The 17,325-nt window shown below is 43.4% G+C and overlaps 1 protein-coding gene across 3 annotated transcripts in view; it reads right to left on the bottom strand.

The window, feature by feature from the left end:
* Positions 1-136: 136 nt before the first annotated feature.
* The window catches only part of lrrk2 (leucine-rich repeat kinase 2), a 35,450-nt gene continuing 18,261 nt past the window's right edge, over positions 137-17,325 (bottom strand). For all 3 annotated transcript variants that reach the window (XM_056386506.1, XM_056386505.1, XM_056386507.1), the window contains 33 exons: positions 16,971-17,159; positions 15,900-16,015; positions 15,667-15,739; positions 14,738-14,934; positions 14,387-14,637; positions 13,140-13,288; positions 12,921-13,014; positions 12,641-12,827; positions 12,376-12,557; positions 12,022-12,245; positions 11,723-11,850; positions 10,310-10,528; positions 10,024-10,225; positions 9,612-9,700; positions 8,903-9,090; positions 8,640-8,794; positions 8,401-8,547; positions 8,110-8,301; positions 7,785-7,931; positions 7,577-7,689; positions 7,299-7,489; positions 7,010-7,170; positions 6,655-6,825; positions 5,829-5,929; positions 5,398-5,616; positions 5,123-5,316; positions 4,278-4,350; positions 3,917-4,107; positions 3,330-3,482; positions 2,951-3,177; positions 1,871-1,939; positions 1,645-1,777; positions 137-742 (listed from right to left, as the gene is read on the bottom strand). In XM_056386506.1, coding sequence (XP_056242481.1) covers positions 1,653-1,777; positions 1,871-1,939; positions 2,951-3,177; positions 3,330-3,482; positions 3,917-4,107; positions 4,278-4,350; positions 5,123-5,316; positions 5,398-5,616; positions 5,829-5,929; positions 6,655-6,825; positions 7,010-7,170; positions 7,299-7,489; positions 7,577-7,689; positions 7,785-7,931; positions 8,110-8,301; positions 8,401-8,547; positions 8,640-8,794; positions 8,903-9,090; positions 9,612-9,700; positions 10,024-10,225; positions 10,310-10,528; positions 11,723-11,850; positions 12,022-12,245; positions 12,376-12,557; positions 12,641-12,827; positions 12,921-13,014; positions 13,140-13,288; positions 14,387-14,637; positions 14,738-14,934; positions 15,667-15,739; positions 15,900-16,015; positions 16,971-17,159 — 5,117 coding nt within the window. In that variant the 3' untranslated portion in view covers positions 137-742; positions 1,645-1,652. The remainder of the gene's footprint in view (positions 743-1,644; positions 1,778-1,870; positions 1,940-2,950; positions 3,178-3,329; positions 3,483-3,916; positions 4,108-4,277; positions 4,351-5,122; positions 5,317-5,397; positions 5,617-5,828; positions 5,930-6,654; positions 6,826-7,009; positions 7,171-7,298; positions 7,490-7,576; positions 7,690-7,784; positions 7,932-8,109; positions 8,302-8,400; positions 8,548-8,639; positions 8,795-8,902; positions 9,091-9,611; positions 9,701-10,023; positions 10,226-10,309; positions 10,529-11,722; positions 11,851-12,021; positions 12,246-12,375; positions 12,558-12,640; positions 12,828-12,920; positions 13,015-13,139; positions 13,289-14,386; positions 14,638-14,737; positions 14,935-15,666; positions 15,740-15,899; positions 16,016-16,970; positions 17,160-17,325) is intronic.

Here is a 17,325-nt window from a genome sequence, read left to right on the forward strand (position 1 = left end):
AAACCAACGCGTGACGTCACAAAGGCTAATTCCACGTTAGCCTCTTGTCTTGTAAACGCGACAACTGCTGAAGCTCTTGTAACCCGTGTTCTTTATGTAAATATTGCTCTGACAAACACATACACAGAGAACCATGTCAGTACATAAAATAATATTTACTTTCTTGTTCTGTTGGACACCATAACAAACAGTGACGTTAGGTAACATGAAATAAAAAAAACGTGTACAAAGCCGCCAGCACAATGAGGAGTCCTGTGGTCTGTTTACTGCTGTGGAGTGACTGAGCTCACTGGTAAACAAGCACACATAGACATGAGAATAAATAATCAAATATACACTTCTAGAGGCTTTTTCTTTTCCTCCTTTGGCTTTCTTTCCAGTTTTTTTTCTATCATACTACAGGTAAACAACAATCAGTATTCATTAGGAGCAGGAGGTCGTCCTGAACATCTGCACTGCTCTCATCTCTGATTACAACACAAATTAGATCATCTGTGTCCCTTTTAGACAAATGTCTCTTTGAGAACAACCAAGATTGTACTCATCTGGTAAAACATGGCACATTATTTAATGTGTGCATCTTCCAAAACAAAAAAAAAAAAGTTGATTTCTTGATTCAAATTCTTTTGACTGATTCATTGCAACATGCTCCCCTCATCAGGTACGGCTGTCAGAAAATGAGGTAAAACGTCTGCTGACGCATCGGTCCACCGGAGAGTTGATCCCTTTTCCTCAAGCAATTCTGTTAAAAAAGAAAAACAAAATGATGATGTTATTGGTGTTGAGATCATTATAGAGCAAACTCTATGTGCGTTGACTTTAGTTTTTATTCATAACTTGCTCAGGAGGAAAATGTGCTGGTTTCTAAATTGCACTGCATTAATAGCAGGGAGATAAACATGGCTGTCGAAGGTGTCCGTTTTTGGTGGGTAAGGGCTAGTCCACTGGTTGCATGGGCAACTGTAGATAGTTGCTATGGTGCCACTAAGTGGTTGCTACATGGGTGCTATGGTGTTGCTAGCTGTTATATTGCTATAATACTAATTCCTTAGGAAATGTATAAATAGCACTAATGCAGCCAACAAGGTGCCAAAAAAGAGACTAAGTTTAAACAAAAAAATAGTCCTTGTACTGCAGCTACTTCTGGGAATACAGCCACATCTGCTTCTGTTACCACGACAACGACCATTACTGGTGATACAACTACTGCTACTGCTCCTTAAAGCCTCTGGAAACTTGGTTTTTAAATCGTAAATATTTTTCTGTAACATTAAATCTAATTTAAAGTTAGATAAAAATATCTGTATGTAATATTCATTAACAACCTGCTACATCAGGTCTGTGCAGAAGTTTGTCTGACTGCCAAAACTCTTGAACCAAACCCATCTGAACCGAAACTGTGAAAGTGAAACAACCAAAACTCTTCTACAATTGTCAGCAAAGACTGTCACCTGCATCACCCATCATAAAAAGCTTTTCTTTGGAGTAGTGGTTTTCAGGGCCTTTGAAGTTAAAGTCTAGATATTTAAGATAAGATGCAGTTGAAGGCGCTTCAACGCCGCAACTTTCACTCTTACCACAATCAAGCAGCTTAATGACCAGAATTGAAAAGTAGGTTGTGAAGGAAATAAAACAAAGTCACACCTGTGGGCTCAGCTGTGATGAAGCTGCTCTCTCATTTTGGCTGCGATCTGCTCTCTCTTCTCGCAGTGTCTGTTCAGGTCTTTGACCTCCATCGGCAGCGTGCTGTTCCACGCCATCAGCACCGACTCCTCGTCTGAGGGCAGAGACAAACATGCACTTCAGACCAACACAGAGAAACTCACACAGCGACACGACTGTGGGACAAACAATGAGCCGTCAGACTCACCAAACTGATTCTTGTCTTGTGGGAGTCTTCTGCCCAAAGTCAGCACCACATTCTTCCAGTTTAGTGTTTCTATGAAAATAAAAAAAATTAATTACACTTGACAGAGTTCTTAAAGAAAGGCTGGTGTGGATTCAGCAATTAAGCACATGAAAATTACAGCAACAAATCCACAAAAGAGATCACGGGGTAAAGCAAAACAAACATAATACACAAAAGATTGAGCAAACTGTGAGCAGCATGCTGTGCTGTTTCACACATTTCTGCACACAAACACCCTGACAGAGCATGAAACCAAAACAAAAGAATAACCCAGCTGTTTAAAACTGTTTTCTTCACTCATTCAGCTTCCTTCCTTTTTGTTTTTTTTAATCAATTTTCTCACTCACTAAATGCTGCACGATGTACATCTGTTATATACTCTAAGCTCAAATATTTACTGAAGGGAAAGAAATGCTTCTCCATAAAACTAGAGGAAAAACCACCATATATAACCAGCAACTCATGCGTTTAAGATTCTTATGGCAAAATGTTGCTGGATTGATAAATTAACCTTGAAACTGTGGAATAAAATGAGCAAGAAACATCATTTCTCCTCAGTCTGAAGATATTGGGAGGCACTGGAGTTGTCTAATGTCCTTTGATGATCACCATCTCATATTAAACAGAACCATTTACGCTAATTATTATGTATAATTAGCTGTTTTAGTTTTCACAAAATCATTTTTTCTGTATTAATATACAAATGTAGGCAGCAAGCTGATACCATGTAGTAGATAAGACGTGCCTTGTACAATTTCACAACGGCTGAAGGGAATGACCTTTTACTTTGCCCTGGACAAGATAAGTTACATTGTTTGAAAAAAAAAAGAAGATAACCGGTGCCTGTGGTTTCTGTCACAATAAATATATATAAAAATGCTTGTTTGTAATCTAGTAATAAGAAATGCTTTCCACATTCACACCCTGACAACTTTACGTTTGACCTGCACATGTGGCATCACAGTGGTGTGGCATAAAAATAAAACCAAGTCGATAAAACGCATAAATAATAGAACGGATAAGTAAAAGCTGGGGGCACACCTATGAGTGCAGAGGCGATGCAGCGGATGGAGTCGCAGCGAGGGCCGATGACCTGCAGCGTCTGGTGTTTGGAGAGCTCCAGCAGCAGCAGGTGGCCCCCTCTGGTGCCGACCCAGAGAGCTGCAGCGGTCTGAACCAGCAGGGCCTTCACTCTGGCCCAGGAGGGGGCCGCTTCGGTGGGCAGCTCCGCCTCGCTGCCCTGCCGGCCTCTGCAGCCGGAGCCATGTCTGCGGGGAGAAGACTCTTATACATACTGGGCTGTACTGCGGCATCTTTCACCTTTCACTTCCTGCTGATCGTTTCCTCTTGTTTTGGACACGGTGCTCGTATCTCTGTCTACATATCAGTCAAAGTGGTGTGTTGTGTCGTGTGTGTGTACCTGATGATCTGAGCGCAGTCGATGCAGTCCACCATCCTCTCACTCCTCTTGTCCCAAACCTCGACCGTCGGCGTCCCAGCTTTGTTCAGGTACACGTATTTATCCACAACCATTCGCGACACACACGACTCACCAGCCAGTGATCGCTGCTGCCTGGAGGACGCACACACACAAAACCCACTGTTATAATAATAATAATATTTAGGGACAACTTACAACACACAGTTAGGTAGAATACAAGTACAAGGCATTAAATACAAAATAATCAAGTACAAGGATAAAATACAGAATAAATTAGAATAAAATACCAAGACAGTCACACATTATTATGCTGCTGCTTGGACTTTAAACTCCGGCTTCACTTCAATCATAACTCTATTAATTCTTTATTAATCTTTCAGTTCAATCAATGTATTATCAGTCTTTTGGCAAAGTCTTGTTAGGATTGGCAGAAATATTTGTTGTCATATTCATGACAGACAAGTTCTTTAATTCAGAAGATCAAATTTGTGCACGTGATCATTTCTAACATCAGGCCACATGTTTCCGCCTGGATCCACTCTGCTTTAGTAAATCTTCAGACTCACTGGAAGATGAGGTTCGGTCTGGTGTCGATGGTCCTGCAGACGTCGTACTCGGCAGTGAAGGAGAGGATCCTGGTCCCGCAGCCGGCCCACACGGACCTGCCGTCCAGCGAGTGCAGCGACTGGCCCAGACACATGACGGGCGTGCTGACGTTTCCCACTGTGACAGTTTTAACCGGCTGACCTTTTTCCTGCTGGAAGGACGGAGAACGAGAGGAAAGTAAAGATTCCAGTCTGGACTTGTGGATTAATCACATTCACAGCACGGGAGGACGCACATGTCAGAATATCAGCGACTAGACAAAAGGAAATCATCCTTTGAGAACAAACACACGGGATCTTTTATGTAATATCTAAAGTTTACCTTGAGAACAGAGTCCTCATAAACGGTGAGAAGTCCATTGGCTGTTCCAACCAGCAAATAATTCTTTCTTTGGCTGAAATAAAAATAAAAAAAGGTGAAGATTAGAACATTAATGGTGATTGTTTATTCAACATTCCTGTGACACAGTTTCATGCACGTCTTTCCAGATCTAGATTTAAGCACAAATTAAATCTGCAGTTACATTAGTCACTTTTTAATTTTACTTCCTGGATTTCTAAGCATTTCCTCACATAATGAAGAATCATTTACAGGGTTTTACAGAAATCACTTCAGTAAAACTGACGTGTACGTATGAAAATGCTGCAGATTATTAGAGGGATTTATCAGATCTGTCATATTTCAAACATATTAGAGAGCAGGTGCTGTGTTTTAAATAGTCTCTAATGTAAATGTGTTAGTGTTTAGGTGTTTCTGGTGTCTGGATCATCACTAAAACAGAGATTTTAACGCTGCTGCTCACTTATTGTCTACTAACGCACCGTTTCTGTTGTGTTTTTATTAACTTACTGTCCTTTATGTTTATTTATTCTCCTGTTTTATGTTTTTATATGTGCTAAATGCAAATATCCCATATCAAACAGATATGGCGTCCTCTTTATATGTTGCTGGTCACAAGGTTGAGACAAATGTTTTGTTTCGACTGTTACAGTCGGATGAATTCCCCAACGACCTCCATCAGGCCGAAATATACAGAAACGATGAAAATGTAACAGGCCACAAACTTCCCTCAGCACCTTCACACACGCTTCAGCTGAAGCAGCAGGAGGTTCAACTCTCCACGAGCGCAGCATCCTCTTTAGTTTTGTTTTTTTACAGACACTTACGTTCGACGAGGGTGCACGTGGAAGTACAGTGAGGTGACAGCATCCGTGACGCTCTGCAGGTGGTGCCAAGTCGACATGTCCTGGGTGCTGATCACCACTAAGGAGCCAGACTGGGTGCCAGCCACCAGCCAATCACAGGCCTCGTTGGGGATTTGAACCGTCACCAGACACAGGACGGGACTGGTGTCGATGTCCTGTAGGAGGGAGAGAAGTGCACGTTTGTCACGAGCAAGATGAAAGAGGTGAAATACAGATTTTAACGCTGCTGCTCATACCTGTGTCATGACTGCGTTGGTGTCCAGGTCCACAGCTGTGATGGAGCCCACCCTGTGGCTGCTGGTGCTGCTGCCCCCTCCCAGCCAGGCTCTGTGGCTGCTGAACGGACTGTCACTGCTGGCAGAGCTCACTGTGAGGCACTCGGCGTTGAACGCCCGGGAAACCACCAGCTCCTTCATCAGACACAGCATCTCCCCTGAATTCAGCCGATCAAACACCTGCACGCATGACAATTTTAATTGTGTGTGAAACGAGCTCGATTGGCTCTGACATCATGAAACACACTCTAACCTGTTGCCTTCCTGCCTGTCTACTCACTGCAGCTCGTCTCTACACTGTTCCAGCTTCCTCAAACCTTTCCCTCCTTCTCAATGAGACAGAAAGAACCAGCACTCCTCTGAACACAGTCACACAGTCTTCAGCTTCTAACCTGAGCAGACGTCGGTCGGTCCTGTGGACTTTCCCTCAGACAGTCCTTCATCAGCGTCTGGAAGCCGGGCCAAGGCGAGCAGCCGTAGTGTTTTACTGGATCTGTGTGAATGACAGTGAGGTGAACACACGTCTGTGCAAAATGGCAGTAAAACAAAAGCTCTTATCTGTAGCACACCCGAGCATGAATATAGTTGAAATAATGTTTTAGATAATACCAGAAAATCATAATAGTCATCATAATATATATATATACATATATATATATATATAACCAAAATGATTAAACTCATTCTCACAAATTTAGTATCAAGTTTTTGGGATTTTTGGGATTTTTGGATTTTGCAATTGAGGTTTACATATCTATCAAGCTGGTTAATATAAAAATGGCCGCCATAACATCACAGTTAAGGCATGAAGGCCCAAAAACTACTATTTAAAACACAAGATGAGAACCTGTCATCACAACAGTCACATTAATACAGACAACAGCAATAAACAGTCAAAATGCTAAATGCTTTGTTTACATGAATAATGAAGGTAAAAACAGACGTAAACAAGCCTAAACTTTCAATTATGAGCTGCTAACCATTTTATTTAATTCATATGCTTATTCTCTAATTATGATTAGTAATGACGCCATCTAGAGGCCATGCAGCGTCAGAGTGGATCAATCCAGCATCAGTTATCTGGAAATGTGCTTCACCATATTTCACATGAAACCAGAAACCTGTTTGAGCAATTTAAAAGTTTGGTCTTGTAAAAAACAATCCCAGCTGCTACATTAAACACTGTACAACAGAGGTGTGACGGCTCAGTAAAGTTACCTGGCAGCTTCCCCTGCACTGCGACTTCATCAAACTCACTGGGGAACTTCATGCCGTCAGAGATGCGCTCGCCGCAGGTCAGGAGGTCGTAGAGCAGGAGGCCGAATGAGAACACATCAGCCTGCTGGTTGTAGATCACGTTACCCCGGGCGACCTCCGGTGCTCGGAAACCTGCGTGATACACAGAAATCAGTTAAAAACAGCTTTACATATACTAGACTGGAACGTTCTGTACCTGTGACCAAAACTTTACTGATTCATCACATTGTAAACATGAACAGCTCCAGGTCAGATGTGTAATAAGGAGGTTGAGCTTATGTAACAAGGATCTATGAGGCCTGAGGAGACGTCTGACCTGGAGTGCCCTCTGAGCTTCTCACTCCCATGCTGCAGCAGTACTGAGCGATGCCGTAGTCTGTGATCTTGGCGATGATCTCGGAGTTGGTCTTCAGGTTGAACAGAAGCACGTTGTGGGGCTTCAGATCCCGATAGATGATCATGGACGAGTGAAGGTACCTGATCACACGGATCGAACAACGATCACGACCATAGTATCCATATTTTTCAGAATACTTATCATTTTATCATCTTATAATTTATAAATAAAGTAAAACTGAAGAGGCCAAATGAGACAGCTTTTCTACCTGAGTCCGTCTGCCACCTGCAGGGCGATCCTGTGCTGGAGCTTCCGGTTGAGGCTGCCGTTCTCATGTTCAAACAGGGAGTCCAACGAGCCGCGCAGAGCCAGCTCCATCACCAGGACCTGAGGAGTTGAGCCGGCCGCCAGCAGGCTGACGAGGCTGGGGTGACGGAGGCGACCCAACACCGCCAACTCCTGGAGAGAGAAAAAGAAAAAAAGGCACTGTGTCGTCAAAGTGCTGTCCGGGACCCAGCGACTGAAGGGAACTTTTAGTTTCAGTACCTGTCTGAGGAGTCTGTAGATGTAAAGCTCAGATGCGTGTTTATTGAATATCTTCACGGCTACTTCTTCGTTTTTGTAGACGCCTCGATAAACGGTTCCAAAGCCGCCGTCCCCTGCAACCAGATATAGAATATATTTATGAATATGACCAACAACAAAAAATAAATAATAAAAATGAAAAGTAATTAAAAGTAAAATAAATAATGACCCAGTCTGTTTTCCTTAGACATGTCGACATCCAGCTCCTCACTGTCCAGTATCGTTCCTGCAGGCTGATCACTCAGCACCAAGTCAGGAGCGATCTGAGAGATGGGCAGCGTGCACCGAGGGTCCTCTGGGTTCACCAGCAGAAAATCTATGATCAATAATAAAAATCATTAACACAAAAGATTTCAGATAATGAAAAGCCATCCATGTGGAATGATTAAAACCAGACAAATTTTCACCTAATTTCATGGATTTTTAAAAAGGAACACCTTTCGAATTCATACCAGCAACACAGGTGTCGGATCTTATCGTGTGATTTTATTTACCGTTGTCGAAATAGGTGAAGAGGTCCTCCAGCAGGATCTTGCTCCACTCCTGGCCGTCCTCAAAGCTGTACAGAGCCCACTTCTTCAGTAGAGCCTCGCCGCTGCCGTGCATGTCGGTGTTCAGCAGGCCAGGAAACCACTCCTCCAGCAGGGAGTCCACGTGATCCACAACCTGACCCATCAACACCCGGCCTGAGAAGAGAGGTAGTGGAAACAGTTTCTTTCGCGTTCGTGTGGTTTTTATTTAATTGTTGTACAGCAAGGCTTGAGCTTTTTGAAAAGCTGCGGCACCTCTGCGGGAAGACGGGACAGTTATCCTGACGAAGCTGGAGGGGTTCTCCTCCACCGACGCCGCCTCCACCAGACAGTACGCTTCAGGGGACCAGCTCAGGTAAACGCCTCTCCTCCAGTAGATCCGGTTGGGTCGCACAACTTTCTCTGGACAGCAAACAGTGTGAGAGAAAGACTTTATTTGAGCCTGTGAGCAGAACAGCGCTGATGAAACAGTGAGTGTGTCTCCTGCACATTACCTCTTCCACAGAGCAAGTAAGACGAAACCTCCAGGAGGCGGCTGATCTGCCGAGACCAGTAATCCATGGGGAAGTACGGCATCTCATAAAGACGCACTATGACCTCCGAGTTCTCACTGTGAGGCAGCTCGATCACCGGCCTGTGTTTGGACAGACTTGGAAAGAAAGGAATGAGCGGTTAGAGACATTTGAACTTCCTTATTCACTGGTTTTCTACTTAAAACCACAACAGAGCTCCTCCGGGGCTGGGAATCTGAACCTACTTGCTGGGAACGAGCAGCTGCTCCTCTCCGAACGGCAGCGCGATCTGGAACTTCTCCAGCAGTTTGAAGAACTGCGTCAGGTGGCTCTTCGGGAAACATTTGGTCTCAAAAAGGAACTTTTCCACAACCGAGCGCTGAACAACTCCTTTGGGATGCTCCCACAGGCCACAGCTCTTTAATTTCAGTTTCTGCACAGAGACACAAACACATTGTACATCTGTGCACTTCATGTACCTGCATTCGAGTGTTAATACTGAGCTTTTATGTTAAAAATGGGCCCTGAAGTGGCCATTTTGGAGGTCCTCAGGATTAGCTGTTCAATAGAGTAACATTAGAGTTAATTATTTCTGCACTGCTTTCAGTTGGGGATCTACCTCTGCTGTCTGCTTGTATATAACACACATCTTCTCCTGAGCGTGCTCAGTTGGATATGCACTTGAATTGCACAAATGTTTTGATGAATGGTGTAAATATAATAAAAACTAGACTAGAAAAATGTGATATTTCACAAAGCAAAAAGTAGTGGAGCAAAATAAACATGATGAACAGATAAAACTGTAAGATGCTGTCTTATTTTCAGCATCAGCCTCAGGCCCAAGGGAAGATCTGAAGCTCAGTTAAACTAAGCAAAGGCACAAAGTGTGTGTTTTTGTCTCTATGTGAGTGTGAGTGTGTTTGTGTGTGTGTGTGTGTGCTCAGATGAGGCTACCTGGGAGATGATGTTGCACAGCCACTGTGGGTCGATAAAGTAGAGCTCTTGGAGCTGAAGTGCAGGGTCGTCAAAGTGCAGCAGAACCCCTGCAGAGACAAAAACACAAGGTTTGAACAGACATAATTCCCACTGAGTGAATTTAATGTTGATTCAAAGAGGCAATCATTATATTTAAAGTATAAAATACACCTGAAACCTGTCAGTCTGTTACAGAATGGTTAAATATCTGTATGTATAATCACAGTATTCCTTCTTGTGACAGAGAAATGTACTCAGAGGAAAAGATGTTGCAAAGTACTGGAGGAGAACTTGAATAAGACACTTCATTAAAGTTCATCCATTTCTTTTGAGAAGTTCAAGGCCTGTGTGACGTAGAATGAAGCAGGTTTTCCGTGCGACCCAGACTCACCGGCTTCACTGAGGAAGTGGACGGCGTGCGGCAGCTCGGCTTCCTCCAGCTGGAGCTGACTCTCCTGGATGAGCTGCAGCAGCTCCCGGTGCCTGATGACGGGGAACTCCGAGGGAACCCTGGCCCTCTCCGCGACAACCCGGCGCTCCAGCTCCACGTAGCTGTCCGGGACCAGCTGGCCCATCACAGGCTGGCCCTGGATCTGTGAGGAGGAGAGGCGGCGAGTCAGGAGGTGAAGTAAGGAGAAGGAGAGGAAACGTTTAACCTGCTGGTGGTGGCCTTTTACCCTGAAGCTGGCGACCTCTCTGGCGATGGCCTTGCGGAGTCTGGCCATGGCGTCCGAGTCCTCGCAGACGGAGACCATGTGATAGTCGGTGATGGCGGGGAAACCCTGGTGGTTCAGCAGCTCCTCTTTGATCTTGGTCAGGCAGGCCTGAAGCTGCAGCTCGTCGCTCACATCTGTGTGCGTCCCCACCAGGATGACCGGGGAGAGCGGAGCCACCGCCTGAAGGAAAGAAGGAAGAACACGCACGCATATGAATTTTTGAACAAAAATGAATTCATTATATTAATTTATTTTAACGAGGGATTTTCAAAATATTTTTACCTATAAAAAGTTATTCTTTCAATTTTTTTTAAATGTTGGCCATGATGTGAAACTGTTTCAAGATTGTTGAGAATTTTCCTTCAAATGACACAGAACACTAATTATTATTATCATGTTGACTCAGATCAATTAAATTAACAAAAAGAATATATATATATTATTATTAATATTAATATACACGTTATTTTATTATTATTTATTACAATAAATTAAATTAATCAATGTACAAGATTAACATCAACTCAGTTTTACTTAATTACTAAAATTAAATATGAGACTATTAGACTCTTCCTCAGTGCTCAATATGAAGTACAGTAGATCTATATAACAGTTAACAAGGCTTTACTGCTGTACAGTAGATACACAGAGCAGGTCCAGTGTGTAGGATTTAGGTGGATCTATTAGCAAAAACAGAATATAATATTCATACTTATGTTTTCACGAGTGTATAATCACCTGATGCTAAGAATCATTTGTGTTCTCATTAGCTTAGAATGAGCCCTTCATATCAACATACAGAGAGGATCCTATTCCATGTTGCACCGCCATGTTGCACCGCCATGTTCCTACAGTAGCCCAGAACGGACAAACACAAACACTGGCTCTATTGAGGGCCTTTTGTATTTTGACGTTACCTGAAAGCCACCAGGTCCTCTTACACGTCTGGAGTGGGAGGGGGGAGGGGAAGGGTATCGAGTTGGTTGCAATCTGCAACCTCACCACTAGATGCCACTAAATCCTACATACTGGTCTTTTAAGTATTCAATCATATAAAACACACACCAAGACTGAAAACAAGTCTTCTATACTCTTTTAGACTTTGTCCAGTGTTAAAATGCTCTTATTCCATTACAGCCATTGGTTATTTGCATTTTAAAACACAATAAAAAATATTAAAATTGAGCTTCTACCATTAGAATTTAAAACATGCTGTAGGTGAACTCAAGTTTTACTTTGCTCCACAGGATCAATATTTAATCTTTAATTTAAACCTCTTTTAATCTCGACCTACACGAGTCTCAGCTCAAGTCAGTTTCATCACAGGAACCTGTTTATCATCATGACTGGATGAATCTTTGGTTTAAAACTTACTTTGATGTTGAAGAGCCAGGGTTTGAGGGCGTCCACCTGACTGGCTCCTTTGCTGAGGTTGTAAACCACCAGGTAGAGAGCTCTGGAAGTCAGGAAGTGAGGGTGAGAGCCGCTGAACTCCTCTCCACCTGGGGAGGGAAGCAGGGGGGGCGAAACTAAATCACAGCAGCTGAATAAAATACCTGTCAAGACTCAGCCTCTCTACCATGTCTGACTATATGTTTGTAAAGCTCACTAAGATGCGTGTATATTTAACAGCTCCGTAAATTAATCTATTCAGATTTCACACGCTGGCCAACCTGAGAAGTCCCAGACGTTCAGCACCATTTTCTTCTTGTCCCGCTCCCTGATGGTCCAGTCCCTGACGTCGATACCGACGGCGGCCGTCTTCGAGTTCAACTGGGAGCGCTTCAGCTTCATCAGCTGCTGAATCAGGGTGGTCTTCCCGCTGCCGGCATTCCCCACCACGATGAGCTTCATGCGGTAGTATGGCACTGCCTTCTTCAGCCGCTGCTGCAGGAACCTGGGACCGAGGGAGGAGGAAAGGCAAATGCGTCGCTATTATGAGACTTCATTTTATTTCTTCTTCTACAAATGAAGCTGATCAATGAGTGGGGATCTAGAAAAAAACACCTCAGGTTCAAGCGCCTGACCTGACTATGTCTTTGGTCTTGCTGCCAATGAGCTTGAGGTCCAGCTGGAGCTTCAGACCATCCAGCGGCAGATCCCACAGTCGGCCTAGTTTCCCCATCTCATCAGGGAAGGAGCGCAGGTTAGTGTTGTGGCTCATGTCCAGGGAGGTCAGGCCTTCCAACAGGCCGATCTGCGGAGGAATCTGGAAGCAAAAACGACACAACCATCAAAGCTACTTATTTACAATCGTCTTATTTCTTATCAAGTGCTCTAATTGTCCTTTACCTCACTGAGCTTGTTGCCACTCAGGTGGAGTTTCTCTAGTCTGGTCCACTTGTAGACTGGTCCGCTCAGGTCCAGAGACGCGATGCAGTTCTTACTGAACATCAGCTCTCTGAGGTTGCTGGACGCCCAGAATCCCGGGCCAGGAAGAACAGCGATGTTGTTGGTTCTCATGTCCACCGACCTCAAGCTAGAGAGACAAAAGCATTTCACACGTACTGTAGGAAATGATATGTACTAAACAAATAGATGGGAACAAGAAGTAGCTGAGAATCTGACTTACTTTGTAAGATCAAGTATGGCCTCAGAGACATAGGTGAAGCTGTTGTTTGCTAGTTTCAGTGTCGTGATCTTGGACGGCAGATGAGACAGGGAACCTGGAGAGGACAGGAAACGCAAGGTCATATGGATCTTTTCTTCAACAGGGATTTAAAAAATTGTCAAATTAAACTTGGAAAAAAAAGAATTAAATAATACCAGAGCATATAACAGGCAAACTCACAGATTTTGTTCATGGAGGCGCTGAAGGTTTCCAGTTTGGGGCAGCTGGTCAGAAAGTCTGGAGAAATGTTCTCCACGCCGTTCTTGCTCACGTCGAGCAGCTTGATCTCCGGCAGACACAGAGGTGTGCACAGCTCAGTTATACTGTTACTGAAAAGGGAAAAAAAAAAAAAGACCGTTCTGCCTTTAGACGCGTGGATGTGTGATTCTGTCATGAAATAACACGGTTGTGTCTTTGCTGAAAAACCTGATTCCACACCATTCTCTCAGACGACCTCACAGGAAGTGAATGTAATTAAATTTGCTGGAAAGGTAGACCAAGCACCAGGACTTAAAAGTGAGGAACGACACTAAACCTTCAGGAGATACCATCATGATGGAGAGACTGATTGGCCGGGATGTCTAAGAGTCCGGTCTTACAGAGGTTCAGCTGAAGGTGGCGTTCCTTCATCCGTGTGGATACGTCAGATAGACGAGCCGAGATCGGCGCAGAGATCGCGGGGTCGTCTGGCAGGAAGGAGAGGTACGGTCGGGTGTCTATCTAGAACATTCCTTCACTACTTCGTTCACTTGAAAGCGAAAGATCTGCTCATGTATCCCATGATTAATCAGTCAAATCAAACATTTTCTATATTAAAATAACAATTGTGCAGCATCGGTGGAGGTGTGTGTTCTCTCTGTGCATTCTAGTAATCGCTCTGGTCACATGCACAACACAGCAGTATTTTGTATTAGAGCTTTCTAAGGCATCAGACCCAGGGAGAAAATGAAATAATGTCTAATGATTAGGACTTACAGCAGCCAGTAATGTAATTACAGTTTTATACTGATAACATTATTCAGGTCATTAGCCTCAGTTTCAAACCCATTATACACCATAAAAGTCATGGTATAGGCTATTTATGTTTTGACCCAATTCAGGATATTCCCAGAAATTACTTCAGTCATGCCCGACTTTCTGTTGTGCAATCGACTGTCGAAATCGAATTTCATAATTTTCCACATTTCCTTTTTCTTTAATGCAAATGTCCAGAGAGAATCTCATTATGCGGGTTTGTTGGGTTTTTTTTTTTTTATAGCAACAAACACATCAAAACAATGACAGCGAGATTAATGTGATTGCATTGACATCCTGTCTTACATATAAAGACAGGAAGTATCATGTATAGTGATGCTCAAAGAATCATCTGAATAATCAAACCAGCAGCTGTGTTGCTGAACAACACCTCAGTTTTCCCAGCAGCCTACCCTTCCATAAACAGCTCCTCCAGCTGATCCATGGCGCGGCCCAGCTCCTGAGGAAACGCAGTGATTTCGTTGAAAGACAAGTTGAGCTGCCGCAGCGAGGGGCAGGTGACGGCAGGGTCGAAGGTCAGCAGGGGACCCACGCAGTTACGAGAGACGTTCAGCGTGCTGAGCGAGGGCAGAGACAGCAGCTCCACCGGCAGCGACCGGAGCTGGTTGCCCTGCAGGTCCAGTCGAGTCAGACTGGACAGACTCTGTGGCGAAACCAGAACAAAACAAAGAGCTTCAGCGCACACGTGCATTTCCTTTTATCATTTGATATCTCGGTGATTCAGCACCGATCGGCTCCATCACCTGGCAAAGAGCTGAAGGAAGCTCCAGCAGACTGTTGTTGCACAGGTCGAGGCGGAGGAGATACCCCAGCTGCTGCTGCACCAAGCCGTCGTCCATCAGACAGGACAGAGAGTCCAACTCGTTCCCCGACAGGTCCAGCAGGCGGATCCTCTCCCGCTCTTTGGGCAGAAGGGCGGAGCTTTCACTAGAGCCGAACACTGAGGAGGTGACACCAGAGGAGGCAAATCATTAGACGGTCATAAGTCAAGAGCTTTGACTCTACAAGATGTTGAAAGACGGACGATAACAGAACACTGCTGCTCCCGTAAAGCTTTTAAAAACAAAAAAAAAAAAGGAACTTTTTGCTCATCAAACTTAAAAAGAAATATCTCCTACTTTTATCTATTAGTCAGCTGGTAGATATGTTGTTGTCAAACTGTTGACAGAATTTAATAAAATAAAATAGCTGTGAAATTAAACCATGGCCCGTGGAAAAATTGGTTTGTTTTCTGTGTAAATCATCTTTCAAAGACTTCTTTATCTTGTGAGTGGGCAGAAACATGACATTACAGACGGATACACAGGTACAGTACACAGGCAATATTGCATAATTTTAAGTGCCTCTTCATCACACTTCATCCAGTATTTTTATACCCTTGTCTTCCTGGAAATAGATTAGGTCATCTTTATAAATATCAAATCATAAACAGTTGACTCAGTCTATAAAAAGGCCCAGAGTGCGGGAGTTTCTCTGGCACTTGTATCCTTGTTTATCACTCCGTGTATCTGAAGCAGATCAAGGTCCAGATGCAGATTAACGGTGTCAGAACATTTTTCATTACTCAACAAATTGCGCACTCCTTAAGAACAGAATCGTTTTTGTTTCACGCAGCTGTGTTTGAAAGAAAAACGAGAATACAGTCAAACTGAATTAAATCTAACCCAGTTACCTTTGTGGGTGGAGCCAGTCCTCCCATATCTCCTGTGTACAGACTCGCTGTGTTCACTCTCGGTCTGACCGCTCTGGAAACCAACAGTGAGGGAACAGGCTCACATGTGAGCGGGATTCATCGTTCTATATTCAAGTTAAGAACTACAATATGTGTCATTTTATTTTAAAACACACAAAAAATAGTATTACATAAGCTTAGAATACTAAATAATAATGAAGATGAGTTTTTACCTCGGCACTGGCATGTCTGCGACGTCCCTGCTTTATCTTAAAGGATCCCCCCCTCAGCTCCTCTGTCGAATTATTATGCGGTTTTGGAGAAAGAACCCCTGGCAGTGAATCACTCCCTGCAACAGGAGGACAAGCGGTTACTATTTCCCATCTATCTAATAGGGCTGAACAATTCATCAGGAAAAGGTGCCACGACATTATATAAATGAGGCATTTATACATTTCTATTTTTTTCAGTGAAAGTGAAATGCAAAAAATGACCATTTCCACTATAATGTGACTCACATCACAATCACGATATCTGTTAAAATAATCGATATATGATTGTTTTGCATATCGTGCAGCTGTATCATCTAATATTTAAACGGTATTGGCTATCTTTTGGAAACGACTATCGTTGGTTCTCAAGATTTTCTCCCAATTTGGAAAGTCACCGTCGACTCGGCACAAAATCTAAAAATAAATAAAATAAATTTGTTCTTATTTAAACCAAAAATGTTTGGTTTTTGATTGTGAAAACAGCACACGGTCACATATGTGTCATGTCAGACACCAGGCAGGAAGATCTTCTTTATGATCAACTTAGAATCTTCTTTTGTTATTGATCATTAAAAAAAGGTCACATGTGAAACGAACAAATTAGGTCACTAATGTAACATCACTCCACTCAGTAAGAATAAACTGAGACTAATCCAAGTCAAAACATGTGTAACCAATCAATGTGACTGTTTGAAAAATACATAATGTGAGAGTATATGATCTTCATCAGAGGTTCTGAAAAGACAACGGGACAGTGTGGGGACATTACAAAAGAACTACAGTCTCCAAGTTCAGCAGGTTCAGCCTGTAATAGAATTACATTGTTGTCTGAATAAAAACTGCTGTGATTCTAGTGTGTGAATCTAATAAAGTGTCAGTTCTGCTTCATGTCAGAATTCCACAGTGGATCGCATTAATCTATAGACTCAAACCGTCGCTCTTCGGCTGAGTTCATCCCCTGATTGCGCTGTGAAGAACTGAACCAGATGAGAGCTGTGAACACACTGATACGTGATGACTCTGAAACTTTACCGTCGCTCTCCATGTCGTCGTTGAAAAACAAGCTGTCGTCCATGGAGACGAAGCTGAAGCTGGAGTCGTCGCTCTCGTCGGAAATGTAGCCAGAGGTCAGACAGGGGTCGGCCATCGACCTGGGAGGACCGCTGGCGCTCTTGGACTTCTGTAGAGACTGAATGTACCTGGCCAAACTCATACCTTTACCTTAAAGAGCAAGAACATGGTACATGGAAATTAAGACTGGGCTGCAACTAAATATTAATTCCATCATCAATCGTTAACTGATCAACTTCACCTTTAAATTACTTGTTTTGTCTAAAATCCAAAGATAGTAAATGTACAACAACATAACAGAGAGAAAAGCATCAAC

This window comes from Seriola aureovittata, chromosome 10 (assembly GCF_021018895.1).
Source record: "Seriola aureovittata isolate HTS-2021-v1 ecotype China chromosome 10, ASM2101889v1, whole genome shotgun sequence".
Classification (NCBI taxonomy): Eukaryota; Metazoa; Chordata; class Actinopteri; order Carangiformes; family Carangidae; genus Seriola; species Seriola aureovittata.